Here is a 17,167-nt window from a genome sequence, read left to right on the forward strand (position 1 = left end):
CCATCTGAAAACCATGAGGATGATGACAACATGCAAAGGAAGGCACAAGAGGAAGACTGAAGGAACACTAGACCTTGTCTTATTATCTCTTATGTTAATGAGGAAAAACTGCTAGACAAAACTGATCATGTAAAAATGGCTATTGGGCTGGGTATTCTCACTGCCCTTCAAATCTCTCCGAACCTGGGCTATGTGGAAAGAAGATCGAAAAGACAGACCAAGAAGGCATTCTTCAAAGTGAAATGCTTTTATTAGAATACTAATAATTGCAGACAAATGCAAACCACACACATGGAAAACTGAAAACACTCAGAAATGCTACTATAGATTAGGCAAATTAGAGAAAAATTTTCTTCAGTGTATATAAAATGTAAACATTTGCCCTGGGATTCCTCACAGATGGCACAGTCCACAAGGACTTATTTGGAACAAGAATCTATCAGAGTTTACAGTAGAACCTCTATCAATCATGTCTCTGAACTTCCTACATAGAAAGTTAAAGTTCCTAGCACACCCAAAATTTTCTATGCAAAAATCTAAATGGCCCCCAATCAAGGCAACTTGAACATCAACTACTACATATGGAAGCAGCCACTGAGGCATATCAGGCTTCCAATGAGTTTCCACTCACTGTGCTAATGGTATTTACATTTACCTTGACAGAGATTACAAAAATATATACAGTATATAAAACCCCAAGTTGAGTCTGGGATAGAAAATTATATAGTTCTTGCCCATTGAATGCTCCAGAGTGAGACATCAAGTCAGTTGCTTGAACTTAGGGAGACAGGACTAAGAAGAGGCCCTCTTCTGTTCAGAAAATGGGGACTCATAAACTTCCATGGGTGGACAGGTGCAAACCAGGTGCTGATCTCCGTAGATGTCATCAATCCGGGCAATGGTTGGCCAGAATTTGTTCTCTGGTTTCACAAAGGGCTGCAAGGGACAAAAGATGGAAATGTTCTGGGGTATTCTGAAACATTTCTCTTGGGGAAAGAAGAGATTACAGTGATGTCCCCACAGCCTAACCCCCAATAAGTGCCCAAAAGTATAAGAAGGTAAAACCCACACTCCTATTTTATTGCAGCATTATTTATTGTAGCCAAAATATGGAAGCAACCCAAGTGTCCAACAGATTTTAAAGACACGCGTGCGCGCGTGCGCACACACACACACACACACACACACACACACACACAGGAATGTTACTCAGCCATGAAAAAGAATGAGAGCTTGCCATTTATAACAACATGGATGGACCTACAGAGTATTATGCTAAGTGAAATACATCAGAGAAAAACAAGTATCATATGATTTCACTTACATGTACCTAAAAAACAAAAAAGAAACAGAACCATAAACACAGAGAACTGACAGTTGACAGAGGGGAGGGTGTGGGGAATGGGCAAAATGGGTGAAGGGGAGTGGGAGGTACACACTTCCAGGTATGGAATGAATAAGTCAGGGAGATAAAAGATACAACACAGGAAACAGAGTCAAGAGTATTGTAAGAGCATTTTGTATGGTGACAGATGACAGCTACCCTTGTGGTGAACACAGCCCAATGTACCAAGTTGTCAAGTCACTATATGGTATACCTAAAACTAATGTAACATTGTCAACTATATTCCAATACAAAAAAAGCTAAAAGCAACCCCTTTGTTACTGTCCCCCAAAACCCCAACTTTTGACTCTTGTCTCCACCCTGCCAAACAGACTACAGAGTACCTTTTGCATGTAAGAATCAGAAAGGAAACAAAGACTGTATTTGGTGCACTTGGAGCGATCTCCCTGTTGGATGACAGTAGAAATTTGGCAGGGACTCCTATTTGGTCTTCCTCCACCGTGTACCTGGTGGATTCCCAAACCTATGGCTGACACTCTGACCTCAGACCTCTCAAAGCCAATGCCTGTGCTCTGTATCACTTGTCATGACCCATTTAAGAAAGTGTCCCACATAGGGGCGCCTGGGCGGCTCAGTCGGTTAAGCATCCAACTCTTGATTTCAGCTCAAGTCATGGTCTCAAGGTCTGAGACTGAGCCCCACATTGGACTCTGTGCTCACCGTGGAGTTTGCTTGTACCTCTCTCTCTGTTCCTCCCCACTCCCTGCTCTCTCTCTCTCTTACACTCAAATAAATAAATAAAATCTTTATATTTAAAAAAAGCATCCCACATATAGTTACTATAATGCGGCTGCAAGGATGGGAGCCCCACCGGATCGGCGATGGCCCTTCATACACACATGAACACTACCAGCTGGCATGTGCAGCTTCAGAGGAGAACTTACAAGTGGGAATGCTGCCACCTCTCTGGAATAAGGCCGATCCCAGTGTGAGGATGTGACGCAGGTCAGGGAGTGTGGAGACATCTGAAACAGACACACAGATGGGAAAGGGATCAGACTAGAACACTGCCTTCTCCTCCTGTGCTTTGTTTCAGCCAGTGAGCTGATGGAAGCCCAGGGACACATGGCTGTTGTTTTGTTTAATTTCAACTTAAGGGGGAAAAAACTGATAGGAAACTTTTTATTGTGAAGCATTTCAAATGTCAGAAAGTTATGGTAATATATTAGAACATCTACCACCCAACCAACATAAATCAATGTTTTGTCTTATTTGCTTAACCTTTGAAAATAATCATTGCAGACGGGCACCTGGGTGGCTGGCTCCTTTAGGTAAGTGTCCGACTCTTGGTTTTGGCTCAGATCATGAGCCCTGAGACCGAGCCCTGTGTCAGGATCCATGCTTAGCTGAGAGTCAGCTTGAATTCTCCCTTTCCCTCTGCCCCTGCCCATCCCCACATGTGCTCACTCACTATCTCAAAATAAATAAGTCTTTAAAAAAATAAACAGGGGCACCTGGGTGGCTCAGTTGGTCGAGCAGCTGCCTTCAGCTCAGGTCATGAACCACATGTCCTAGAATCGAGCCCCTCATAGGGCTCCCCACTTAGTGGGGAGCCTGCTTCTCCCTCTGCCCGCCCCTCCCCCTGCTTGTGCTCTCCTTTTCTGTGTCAAATAAAAAAAAAAAAAAAAAACTTGCAGATACAGTTGAGGCTGCCTATATATCCCATCCATCTCATCTCTAACCCTATTCCCCAGTGATAACCACTATGTGGAATTTGGTGTTCACCATGCTGGTTGTTTTTATACTATTACTGCATATATGCATAAATGCATTTTAAAATCTTAATTTTAAAATATTAATTTTAAAATCTTAATTATCATCCTGTGAATATTATTCCCCACTTGTTTTTGTAACTTAGTATTACGTTCTTTAGATTTCTACTGCCATTTTTAAAAATGGCCTAAGTCCTTAGAATCAGCAGTATCCACAGAAAAGAGAAGTAACAATAAGCAAGATCCCTTTTCCTGCCAGCCCAGGTACTCCGCCCTCAGCTGGACACTCTGGAACTTGCCTGAGCTTCCCCAACCGTCTCAGACTTGTTCTCTGGCTTGGGACCATAATAGCACAACCATAGTCTTCACTGTATTTTCAATTCATGATCCCCCACCCCCAGCTTAATGTCTGGACCTAACAAGAGACTTACAGCTCACAAGCTCACAACAAACATGTTTCAGATTTTCTCCAAAATAGGCCATAACATTATAAAAGGCCAAGTACCAATTAGTTGTTCTAAGCAATAACTGCTCCAATATAAGAACTTGTCTTTATCCAGAGTTTGTGAGGTAAATAATCTCACTAGAGTGTATCAAACAGAGACACAGAATGGTAAAACTCCCCAACTACACAGTTCTTCAGCCTCTGCTCCCTCCTTTGGCAACCAGTCATGTGCATGTGGGAGATATACCTCCCACAATGACAAAACAATTACATAAACAAAATTTAAACGTATCTCAAAACATCCACATTGTGCTTGAGTAACTGCTACTATGTTGTTCAAGAAGATTTAAATTTGCAAGTAATGAATTTTTTCAGAAGAATCATCTTATTCTAGGCAAGAATAATCTCATCTTCTGATGGGAGTTCGGGAGTTGCTGGCACACTGCCATACTCAATCTTCTCTATGGAACATTTTGGATAAAGTACCAGTGCCTACGCACCTTCAGTGGATTGACCCTAGCGTCAATGCGGCCCTCCTCAATGTCAGCGATTTCCTGACGAATGCTGATCATGGCATCACAGAATCTATCCAGCTCTGCCTTGTCTTCTGACTCAGTAGGCTCAACCATGAGAGTCCCTGCCACCGGCCAGGACATGGTAGGGGCATGAAAGCCTGCGAAGGAAATAGGGGAATTTGTGTCATTAACTTTGACCTCCCCAATTTAGAAGAGACCCTCCCTGTCTTATAATTTATCCTAAGGAAATCACTGGATAAATGTGCTTACATATATAATTTGCATACGTATATGGATTCATCTCAGCACTGTTTATGCAAGAAAAAAGAAAAACAGGGGAAATAAACATCCAACAATAGACGATCGGTTAACTAAGTTTTACAGGGTATCTAAACAATAAATATGCAGCCATTCAAATGTAAGTAAATTTGTATTTGTAAATTGGGTAAACATTAAAAAATATGAAGTCAAAAAAAGCAAGCTACATAATAGTGATATTCCATTTTTATAAAAAAAAAAGTGACAAAGTATTTATTATGAAGGAAGACACCTTGAAGAATAAATACTAGAATTTTAATAGGGGTTATCACCAAAATATAAACTATTTTTATTTCCTCTGGTTTTGTTTTAGAATCTACAATGCTTGTGTATTACAGGTAATTAAGAGAAATTAAAATATCATAGCCTATCACAAGTTAAATAACAATATAGCAACCATAAGCCTGAAGTGAGTATTACTCACTTCGAAATAGCAACTGAGAATGACAACACAGATTCTTAATCACACCTACTGGATCAGAGTTTCCAGTTAACCTGTGTATTTAGTAAGCATCCCACAGATGAGTCTTTTTTTTAAAGATTTTATTTACTTATTTGACAGAGAAAGACACAGAGAGAAAGGAAACATAAGCAGGGGAAGCGGGAGAGGGAGAAGTAGGCTTCCCGCTTAGCAGGGAGCCTGATGTGGAGCTCCATTCCAGGACCCTAGGATCACAACCTGAGCCAAAGGCAGATGCTTAATGACTGAGCCACCTAGGCGCCCCCTCCACAGATGAGTCTTAACAGCCAAAGATGAGGAAACTGAGGCTTGACCAGTACATGGAAAGCCTTTTGTCTTTACACTGAATACAGGCTGAATGTATTTTTGTTTCCAAAAGTTTTCATACATAAAATGAATCAACAAGACACAGGCTTCAGAGAGATTTCCTGGACAAAGGCCAAAAACCACCTTTTCCCATTTCTTACCCTTTTTCTATGAAACTGTTAAAAGATGATGAACAGCCCCAAAGCTGATATACACCAGTCAGTTAAATTTAAATGGTTCCCAAATTCTGATCTGCATAAATCACATGGGGTGCTTTAGGGTCATGTCTGTGTGCTTGAAGGGACTGTCTCCTCAACATGTTATAAACATTTTCAATCAGTAAGTTGAGAATATTACAGAGTGAATGAATACCCATATACCATTCACCTAGATTCTAAAATGATGCTGTTTGCTTAATCACGTATGTATTCATTCTTCCACCTTATTTTTTTTTTAAGATATTAATTATTTATTTGACAGATCACAAGTAGGCAGAGAGGCAGGCAGAGAGAGAGAGAGAGGAGGAAGCAGGCTCCCTGCCGAGCAGAGAGCCCGATGAGGGGCTCGATCCCAGGACCCTGAGATCATGACCTGAGCCAAAGGCAGAGGCTTTAACCCACTGAGCCACCCAGGCGCCCCTCTGCCTTAGTTTTGATGCATTTCAAAGTATGCTTCAGTCATCAGTGCACTGTTCTTTTAAATACTTCAGCATGCATATTATGAACTAGAATTTAGTATTTGTTCACATGTATTTGTGATAAAATTTACATAAAGTAAAATGCACAAATCTTAAATTATTTAGTTAAGTTTTCACAAAGACATATAACTATGTCACTCAAACCAGAAAAGCATTTATTTTTTTAAAAACAAGCTAATCTCATTACCCATTAAGTCCAACCTCAATTTCATGTGTAGCAAATTCAGCCCAACATATTCTGCTATAGCGGTTCCCGTATCTTAAAACCATCAGAGTTGTCTTAGGAACACAGATTCTTGGATCTTCACCCTGATTCAGGAAGTCCAAAGTAAGGCTCAGAAATCTATGAGTCTTAAAAACTCCCTGGTGACTTTTATTACTAAGTTTGGAAACTTCTCCCCCAGGGCAGCGTGCTCCATCTTTGGCTGTTAAGACTCATCTGTGGGGTACTTGTTAAATATACAGGTTACCTGGAAACTCTGATCCAGTAGGTGTGATTAAGAATCTGTGTTGTTGGGACGCCTGGGTGGCTCAGTTGGTTAAGCAGCTGCCTTCGGCTCAGGTCATGATCCCAGTGTCCTGGGATCGAGTCCCACATCGGGCTCCTTGCTCATCAGGGAGCCTGCTTCTCCCTCTGCCTCTGCCTGCCATTCTGTCTGCCTGTGCTTGCTCTCTCTCCCTCTCTCTCTCTCTGACAAATAAATAAATAAAATCTTTAAAAAAAAAAAAAAAGAATCTGTGTTGTCATTCTCAATTGCTGTTTTGGGGTTTTTGATGGGTTTTTTTGTTTGTTTATTTTACTTAGCTATTAATTCCTTCTCTCACATTTTTTTTAAAGTTTATTTATTTAAGTAATCTCTACACCCAATGTGGAGCTCGAACTCACGACCTCGAGGTCAAGAGTTGCATGCTCCACAGCCAGCCAGCCAGGCACCTCATTTTCTCACTTATTAAACACGTGCGTTCTGAGGTGTTTACAAAGTGCTAGGCACCTGTACAACCTAGACTTGGGGCAAGGATGGCAATCACCCTATCAAACGTCAAAATAATGTCAAGGTTGGAGATAGAGCAAGACTTGGAAGTACTGGGTCGTAACTTCAGTGACAACTTCCTCCTCACCTGCCCTGTCCCTCCCTGCAGATGCTGCCGCTGCCAGACATGTAAGGCAGAGAAGGACGCTCAGAGGTGAAGCTGTAGCCTGCGTGAATCCGCCCATCACTCAGTCACTAGCCAGAAGGCCACGTCAGGTGACAGGAGCAACCAAGAGATTTTGAGGGAGTAACTGCTAGTTTCATTAATGAAAACTTCCTCTGGCTTTCCCATTTATTATCAGTATAACTCTGCATAATAAGATCGTGCATTCAGGAGAGGAATGAGCCACACATGTGGGACTCCCATTATGATGCACTAGGGAAACTTAAATTTTTGAAGCTTTCACTTTCCTTATTTAAGAGAAGTTATTCAAATTATTAAAAATTCAGATAGAACTCCACACCCACTGAAAGGCAAAGTTCTCCCCACCTTAGCCGGAGAATAGAAGGGTCTCTGATATTATTGATAATGGCACTAAAACATGTATTTCAATAAGGACTGTGCTGAATGAACATCCACTAATTCACGAAGGGCCTGTGTCTTTCAAACTTCTTCCCAGAAAACTGCACTGTCTTTATGAAACCATATTCCTATGGTGGAAGAAGTTCTTCATAAGGTGAAGGAAGCCTACTCCTTCATCTATAGAAACAGCTAAAACAGCTATGCCACAATGAGGTGCTTGTAACACTCAAATGCCATTCATTGGTCTCGAACACTTCTATTTGTTACCTGCTCTACTTCCTTCACCATTACATCAACTTATCTCTTCATGGACTCCTTTGTTTACCAAGAGTGGAAAAGGAGTAAGAATTTACCAGAAACATAAGCAAGACAACAAACACATACAAAAAACCAAATAATCCAATTAAAAGAAGGCAGAAGACATGAACAGACACTTCTGCAAAGAGGACATCCAAATGGCCACAAGATACATAAAAAAGATGCTTGACATCACTCATTACCAGGAAAATGCAAATCAAAACTCTAAGATATTACCTCATAATTGTCAGAATGGCTAAATTAAAAAACACAAGAAACAACAAGTGTTGGCGATGATGTAGACAAAAAGGAACCCCCTTGCACTGTTGGTGGAAATGCAAGCTGGTGCAGCCACTCTGGAACACAGCATGGAGCGTCCTCAGAAAGTTAAAAATAGAGCTACCCTATGACCCAGCAATTGCACTAGTAGGTATTTACCTAAAGGACACAAAGCTACTGATTCAAAGGGACACATGCACCCAGTGTTTAGAGCAGCACTATCAGCAATAGCCAATTATGGCAAGAGCCCAAATGTCCACCAACTGAAGAATGGATAAAGATGATGTTGTATATGACGTATTATTCTGCCATAAAAAAGATTAAAAATCTTGCCATATGCAACAACACAGATGGGAGTTAGAGAGTATAATGCTAAGCAAAATAAATTAGTCACAGAAAAATAATATCATTTCATATATCATATCATTTCAAAAATAATATCGTATCATTTCACCCATATGTGGAATTTAAGAAACAAAACAAATGAACAAAGAGGGGAAAAAAGAGGGACAGGCAAACCAAGAAACAGACTCTTAACTACAGAGATCAAACTGGTGGTGACCAGAGGGGATGTGGGGCAGATGTGTGAAATAGGTGCTGGGAATGTACACTTATCGTGATAAGCACTGAGTAATGGATGGAAATGCTGAATCACTACGTTGTACACCTGAAACTGACAAATACTGTATGTTAACTGTAATGGAATTAAATTAAAAACTTAATTAAAAATGTAAAAAAAAATAAAGAAATATAGGAAACAGCAGCCATTTTCTTTGGGGTTTTTAATTATGTTAACTACAAAGACTTCTTTTCTAGGATGCCAATTGATTCAGAATATATGATTTAATATCTTTGGAAGGGTATTACCCAATGCAGTCATAGGGAAAGTGTTTTCTCATCATTTTGAAGGTTGCCTAGAACCCAGTGCTCACCGTTTAGCCAATAGCCAGTTTATTATGGTGCCTGCACATGTGGTTAGTGCCTTGAGGAAGTGGCCCATAGCCAGCATGGAAAACTGCAGGAATGTCAAAAACCTGAGTTGCCCTAAAAGGAGTTGCTCCCACAAGGTCACTCACCATAATCCTGAAGTCTCTTGGCCACATCCACAGCTTCAATATTTGCAGACTTTTTGAAGGGCCTCGTATCCAAAATAAATTCATGAGCCACATAACCTGGAAAATGGTTTCAGCTCAAGATTAGCATCAGCTTGTTTTACCCACAAGCAAATGAGCAAATAAACCAGCTTTTTAGCACGTATCAACGAAGTACCAAGAAGTCATGGTCACTTGCCAAACTTACTGCTGGTAACAAAGACCTCATCTACTTTATCAAATATAAAATATAAAAATAATTGTAAAAATAAAGAGGTTTTTAACACGTCAGGTCAATGTGTCCAATCCTCAGTGCACAACACACCCCTGAGCCAAGAGGCTGATGAGAGCTGGGACTCAGGTGCCGATGTACTGCTGCAGGATTTGCCTAGAGATTCCTGGGGATGATATTTTTTCTACTCTGTGGTTATAAAATCTACTTCCAACAGTTAAACATATCATCACGGGCCTGACCCTTCTATTACAAAATTATTTCTAGAGCTAAAGATGCACTGACACTGTTTTCAGGAACTCTGCCCCCAGTATCAAATAACTTTCTTCTGAGTCTATATAAATATATAGTAAACCTCTATCTGTAGGGCACATACGTAATTGTATGTGATTCTTCAAAGGGGCTCTTGGGATTTTGGTTTCAGGCTTCAAGCTGAGAATCAGAAATTGGGACTGTCAAACACCACACCACAAGTGGCAAGAAGCTGAAGAAGCCAAAGGCTCTGGAAGTCAGTTCACTTTGCTCTAGTCCTTGTACTAACGGCCCTCCAGGCCCAGGCTGCTATCTGCTCAGCATAAGCTATTTGATCACCCCCATCCGTCAGCAGGAATAAGTCATCAACTAAGTCAGCATTTTCATAAATAGAACAACATTTCTGGGGGCGTCCAAATTCCAGGTCTCACACAACTGATGAGTTTCCTTCTAAGAAAGTATCTGCTCCTGAGATAATAATGTACACCTTCTTCTTAACCTACTTCTCCTGAATCTCAGCAAACAATGAATCTTACTTATAAATAGGGAGTGGACATAATTCCTCAAGCCTGAGAACTGCTCCAGTCATTAATAATAGCCCCTGAGACCTGCTCTGCTTCTTATGTAATGACTAGGTAAGAAAGGACTGGTTTTGTTAGAAAATGAAAGTATGAGAACCTGAAGCTTTAAATATACTGTCACTGAGTATTTTTAAAATATTCTTCCTAACAATGATGGGGATTAAATTTGTAGGAAGTGGGATTCCAAAGTACAAGGCTTTATTCCTAGCTAGGTAGTCAGGGAGGAAAAGGTACCTAAAAGAACAATCAGTTGGAGTACTGGGTGCGGCAGGGGGCTGGGAGTGGCCTGGGAGGGTGGGAATGGGGAGATCATTTAAGTCTAGAAATCCTAAATACTAAATTGTCCCTACCCCATTTTGGTAGCCCAGCCTCAACCTTTAACCTTTCTTCTCTGAGCCTCTGGCAGCTACCCCAGCACTGTGACAGTGACCCAAGAAAGAAGGCTAACGGAACTCACTGCTCTGAAGGATGCTCAGTGGGCCGAAGGGGGAGAGGGACACATGATGGAGGAAAGGAGTCACTCCCGTTGGCAGGCAGAGGGCAGTCTTCCAAAGAGAAGTTCAGTCACTCGGAGCCCCACCCGGTACTGTTAACACAACGCCCGTGTCTGCAGGGCCCCCACCACAGCCAGGCGGTTTGGAAAGAGCTCCATTTTCAAAATAAGGTTCAGATGTTATTTTCTAAATCCATATCCTAAGGTGTTCAAATGGAAACCGTGTAATTTCAGTGTATCTCTCCCTCTCTCTCTCTCTCTCTCTCTCTCTCTCTCTGTACTTGAGCCCTGAAGGGGGTGAAACTGATTCTTTGTGGCTGTTAGAGGCCAGATCCCAAGATGTTCATCTTTGTTTATATTTTTTAAAGAGAAAAGATACACAAACCTTCTATGGCATATGGTGAGTCAGGGCAATTTGAAGTAGAAATTACATAAACTGATCAGCACAAGTTTTAATTTCCTCTGGAGTTGATGCTCCTGCTGGGCCTAACCATGACTATAGCTGAGAGTCTGAAAAGATACCAAGTTAAAGGACCAAGGAGGGGAGGGTGGCATGATGGAAACCAAAATAAAAGTGGCTTGGCTCTAAGCTCCGCATCCTCAGAGTGACTGCCTAAAAAACAAACGGAACTCACTGACTAATTGCTCATAAAGCTTATTAGGAGGGCAATCAGGGCTTGGTCAAGCTTTTCAGTTGCAATCCAGGGACCATAACTAATAGAATCAAAACTGCAAAACTGAATGCTTCTTCGGAAATGAGGTCGGATAGGTGGGGCCTCTGGCCTCAGGAGGGTCACTTCCTGGCCTGGGATGTGTAGGCCCATCCCATCCCCTTAGGCCCATGTCTACCCATAAGGGACACTGGGAAACCAACTGAGGAACAGGAATTTCCAGGCAGTGTTAGGCTTGTCTGAGGTCAAAAAGGGATAGGCATTTAAGAAATTAGAACCTAAATAAAACTTTGGGATACTAATAAAGTTGCCTGCTCCACTGATGGAAACTCCATTTAGATCTGTAAGCTTAGCCTCCCACTAGAGTAGACATCTGTGAATTTTTTTAATTCCTCCTTTAAAAAAAGGTACCATCTTAAAACAAAAAACACTCAACTGGATGTTTTCCTTTTCTTTCTTTCTTTCTTTTTTTTTTTAAGATTATTTATTTATTTATTTGACAGAGAATACAAGTAGGCAGAGAGGCAGGCAGAGAGAGAGGGGGAGGCAGATTCCCCACAGAGCCGAGAGCCCAATGTGGGGCTCGATCCCAGGACCCTGGGATCATGACCTGAGCTGAAGGCAGAGGCTTTACCCCACTGAACCACCCAGGTGCCCCTGTTTTTCAATAAATAAGAATTTATCATTAAACCAAACAAAAAAAGATACCATTCTATCTGGGGTAATTCCTTTTTTTCCTTATCCTAAATACTGCTGCTTTTCCCCCAACCCAATTCTTTTTTTTTTTTTTTTTTTATTTATCAGTGAGAGAGAGGGAGAGAGAGCGAGCACAGGCAGACAGAATGGCAGGCAGAGGCAGAGGGAGAAGCAGGCTCCCTGCAAAGCAAGGAGCCCAATGTGGGACTTGATCCCAGGATGCTGGGATCATGACCTGAGCCGAAGGCAGCTGCCTAACCAACTGAGCCACCCAGGCGTCCCATCCCCCAACCCAATTCTTGCCTGTCACTTCCTTACTTCAGAAAACCATAAGCCTCAGTGGTTTAGCTGGTATTTTTAAATCTCTCAAAGAAATAGTTCATAAAGGGAAGCCTGGAGTTCATTAAAATTATTGCCTCATAGTCATCTGTAATTCCAAAGTCCTTTATATAGAACTAGTAAATATGATTAAGATGAATAATGGTCTTTTAACATTGCCATTAGACATGCTGGAATACAATGTGTTTATTAAGAACATTTCTATTTTGGGCCCTCGGGAGGTATGGTGATAATTCTTTTCTAGGCCCTAGAATACTCAGCTTCAAATTATATAATGAATGTGTTTACCAGACCAAACATGAGACAATTTTTTATTTCATGAACTTTGGGATTAGGTAATAAAATCTGTAATCACCAATATATCTCTGCATGGGATGAGAAATACAATTTATTATTTAATTCTGGGATAAAATGTCAAAACAAATGGAAAGTGCATCTATCATTTTGTGCTGCAAATCCCCAAGGACAGAGACCGTCTCTGCTTAAAGTAGTCACTCAAATGCTAAGCTCATGGTGGGCACCTGAGAAACTCTTGTTCACTTTCTCCGCTAGACTGCCACTGTACCCCCATGCAGTCCAGATACTTGCATTCTTTTTTTTTTTTGATCACATGCATTCTTGCTTTAAAAAACTAAACTTCAGATTGCACAACTGTGTGAACACACTAAAAATCGTGAATTGTACATTTAAAGTGGGTCATTTGTATGGTATGTGAATTCTGCCTCAATGAAGTTTTCAAATAAAGTTAATCATAAGTAAATTTCAAATACCTTAAAAAAAATAAACAGAAAAAAAAAACCCTAAGCCTTGTCAATTAAAGCAAAAAGATCATTTTTTCAACCACCAGAATGGCAAAGATACTTTGTCTGTGTTGGTGGTGTCTTTTTAGCCTGGCACCTGGTGTTCACTAGGCCCTTGTGTGATGGTCACTTCATATGCTATTAGCATGAAATAAATTGGTACAAAGTTTCTGTGGGGACAACCTGGCCACATATACCAAGAGCTTAAATGCATTCATTCTCTGAGATAGCAATTTTTCTTCTACAGTTCTAATCTCAGGAAATAATCAGAAATGTTTTTTAAAATCTAAATAAAAAAGATATTTGTTGCAGCATTGTTACAAATGTAAAGCAAACAACTAGGGGGAAAACATACCTAGATCCTGGTATATCCATATAATAGAATTAATGTAGCTACTTTCAAATAACATTTAATAACAAGGGGAAATTATCACAATATAAGATAAGTTAAAAACCAGGACACAAACTGTATTTGTAATGTGATTTGAATGGTCTAAATGTAAAAGAAGAAATATAGCAAAATATTAATTGTGGTTATGTCTGCTTGACGAAACCATGGATCATTTTTATTTCTTTCCTCATGGTTTTTATCTTCCCAATTTTTTTGTTGAGCATACACAAATTACTTATATACTCAGACAAAACAAATACTTAAACTAATCCTGAAGGTCAATACATAAGCAGGATACATGGAGCTCTGTTTGAATGAATTAATTAGTAGCTCTTGTAGATTCTTCATTACCCACCTCAGAAGCATTTTACTGTATTGCTTAGAGACATATTGTCCACAACTTGCTTTCCTAATCTCTGGGGAGCATTCCTAACCAGAGCTTCTAGTTATTTAGCTCTTTTCTATTTTCAAACTCCAGAACTAACCCTTTTGATACATATTTTTAAGGCAAGATCTCAGATGTAGATATATACTCCACCTGAGCTAGAGAAACAAAGAGTCAGAACGGCCTCCTTCTTGTGGCCCATGCTGTTTATTGACTGCTGTCTCTCTGCTCCAAGCTCCAAGTCCCCATCCATCCCTGTCTCTGATTCTGTGCCCACAGCCAATGTGCTGCCTATCTACCTGGCTCTTAGCACCCTCTCCTCCCATCACCTCCAGGATGACTTTGTTCACCCATCTATTATTCCTTCTGTTGTAGCTTCACTTTCCCCTCTTCAATTCCTTTTCTCTGGCAGTTTAAAATCATGTTCTTTTCTTATTTCAAAACAAAACTGCATCCTATTGGAGCAGCTCCCACCTGTCCCCTGCCTTCACTACCATGAATAACTCCCCCAAACCATAAATGCCTCTCCCTTCTTTTCCCCACCCTCAGTCCATTTCTCAGCTCATTTCCATTTGGCATCTGCCTTATCATTTTTGTCCTGATTCTTTCAAAGGTGACCAAAATGTTCGTAACTGTTAAAGGCAAGGTTCTTTTTAAGACTCATGTCATAAGACCAGTCTGTTTCTGCTGTGCAACACTGCATACATTTATGGTTGGCCAGGCATGACTGACAGGTTATAGGTGCTAGAGAGTGGAAGCAGGCACAGTCTTTATCCTGCAGGAGTTCAAGGTCTGATGGAGAAAGCCAGACAAGAAACCGAGAGGGAGAAATCTTCAGTCGTGGACGAACAAGGGAAGGAGTAGTTCTGCCAGGAAAAGAGGGCTTCGAGGAGGAGGTGAAGCCAGAACAGAGACACACAGGACAAGCAGGGGCTTTTCTTGGGAGAGGTACAGTGATAAATGCAGAGGCCCTAAGGCTGCCTCAAGCATGGAACCCTCCCTCACCAGGTACCCCTTTCCTGCTCATCCCTGTTACTGTAGCCATCTGCTTGACGGGTTTTGCTCTAGTTTCTCAAAACTCTTTTCTTGGGTTTCACCATTTCTAAGAGTCTGCTCTTCGAGTCTGTGCCCAAAGCCAAATTTCTGCAGATCTGTCTGGCTCCATCCCCTCCCCATCTTCCAGGGTGACTTCGTTCCCCCTTCTATTATTCCAACTATTGTGCCTCTATCGTCAGAGTTAAGAGGCTTACACAGAAATTCTCTTCACACTCAAATAATCAGTAGCTAAGTCCTATTGATTCTACTTCTAATAGGATGTTCATCCCCTGCCAATTTTCTTAATGACTTTATCATTCTCCTAATCCTGTCATTCCCCTGATGAAAAAACCTTTCATGGCTATCATCTGGCCCAAGGATAAAGCTAAGAGCCTTCTGAGACCTTCAAGGCCCCACAATGCCTCTCCACCTTCATTCTTCATCCGTTTCCCTTCCTCCTATCCCATCTATCAACCCCGGCCAAAGCCTTCCACCACCTAGACAACTCTGGCTTGCTGCAGTCTCTGTTTACTGGGGTCTGCTCCTCTCTCATCCAGGTTCATCTCAAGGGGCTCCTCCCAGAAGTCTCTCCCAATTATTCCGCCCCTCCTCTGTCCAGTCTGAATTACTCCACTCTTCTAGAGGCATTCCCATAGCGCTTTGTGAAGTAATGAGCTCTCAATATTTATGTATGATTCTCTCAGTGGGCGTGGCTCCTTGTTGACCTGGGCTGTGTACACTAACTGCATCACACAGCCTTCCAAATACTAATACTAATACTAATACTAATACTAATACTAATACTAATACTCCTAAACTGTTCACTAAATAGAAGTTATTTCCAAAAAATCTATGCTTTTCTCTGGCATATGCTAAGAAACGGAAATTTCCTACCCACTATAGAAAACCATTAGGTCAAACTTGGTCAAGAAAAAAACCAAGATGATGGTAAACTAAGGTTGATACCAAGGTGATGGTAAACTAAGGTTGATACTTGCCTCTTGCACCCCGGAAAAGGACTCTATAGTGTTTTTCTAGTCTCTTGGCCATGTAGTTGGCGTTTAATATAGCAATTTCTGTGGCCTGTTTAAGGCCCTTTCCTCCCATCATCTGCAACAGAGAGAGAAAGAGTCATCAACCACAGAATAAGTAAAACAAATGGACACCAATCAAAGACATCCCCAAATAAATCTGACTTACAAAGGGAGTCAGCCCACTATCACTCTGGATTACAGATGGGTATAAAATCCCAACAAGGAGGTCTGCCAGTCTTTTCTAAATAAATTCTCTAAATAAATTCTAAATAAATTTTAGTTTTCTCCTTGGAACATAACTTTATATTTCTTATGATAGTAACAAAGGAACAAAGTAACAAAGCTTACAATAGGGTAAAATTGGCTGCTGACTGTGTTTTATCTAAGGAAGAAAAAAGAATAAGAGACTCTTTTTTTTTTTAAAGATTTATTTATTTATTTATTTATTTGACAGAGATCACAAGTAGGCAGAGAGGCAGGCAGAGACAGAGAGAGGAGGAAGGAGGCTCCCCGCTGAGCAAAGACCCCCCCCCGATGCGGGGTTCGATCCCAGGACTCTGGGATCATGACCTGAGCCGAAGGCAGAGGCTTTAACCCACTGAGCCACCCAGGCACCCCAGAATAAGAGACTCTTGATCACAAGAAATAAACAGAGTTGCTGGAGGAAAGGAAGGTGGAGGGATGGGGGTAACTGGGTGATGGACATTGGGAGGGTATATGTTGTAATGAGCACTGGGTGTTATATAAGACTGATGAGTCACAGACCTATACCTCTGAAACAAATAATATATGTGAATTAACTGAATTTAAATTAAAAAAAAAAAAGAAAAAGAAAAGAAAAAAATAAAGAGGAAAAAGTATCTTAGATTACATGCACTTGGGAAAGCTTATGTTTGTTTACTGTGAATTTGAAATGTCTTGGTAATTGCCAGAAATCTTGTGCGATCTTGACCTAAATCCCCCCTGAATCAATTCTCTATGGTTTGTCTTACAGTTGTCCATACTCAGAGTCATGTATATGTTTAACAACAGCCAGAGTTGATATTATCCTTTTCTGATAGTTTCTAAATCCATGTGGTTACGCAGGGTGAACATTATCACCAGCAAAGAGCTTAAAATCAAGATTGCACCAATTTTTATTGTTGACGTTCTTTCTAGAATACCTCATGTATGATGGAG

General features: G+C 40.8%; 1 protein-coding gene across 1 annotated transcript in view; it reads right to left on the reverse strand.

The window, feature by feature from the left end:
- Nucleotides 1-231: 231 nt before the first annotated feature.
- LOC111156624 (glycine decarboxylase) overlaps nt 232-17,167 on the reverse strand; it is a 93,532-nt gene continuing 76,596 nt past the window's right edge. Inside the window, exons 21-25 of the mRNA XM_022517622.1 lie at nt 15,953-16,064; nt 9,065-9,160; nt 4,063-4,235; nt 2,290-2,370; nt 232-936 (exon numbers count right to left, since the gene is read on the reverse strand). Coding sequence (XP_022373330.1) covers nt 793-936; nt 2,290-2,370; nt 4,063-4,235; nt 9,065-9,160; nt 15,953-16,064 — 606 coding nt within the window. The 3' untranslated portion in view covers nt 232-792. The remainder of the gene's footprint in view (nt 937-2,289; nt 2,371-4,062; nt 4,236-9,064; nt 9,161-15,952; nt 16,065-17,167) is intronic.

Source organism: Enhydra lutris, unplaced genomic scaffold (genome assembly GCF_002288905.1).
Source record: "Enhydra lutris kenyoni isolate GAN:26980312 unplaced genomic scaffold, ASM228890v2 scaffoldscaffold47, whole genome shotgun sequence".
NCBI classification, from domain to species: domain Eukaryota; kingdom Metazoa; phylum Chordata; class Mammalia; order Carnivora; family Mustelidae; genus Enhydra; species Enhydra lutris.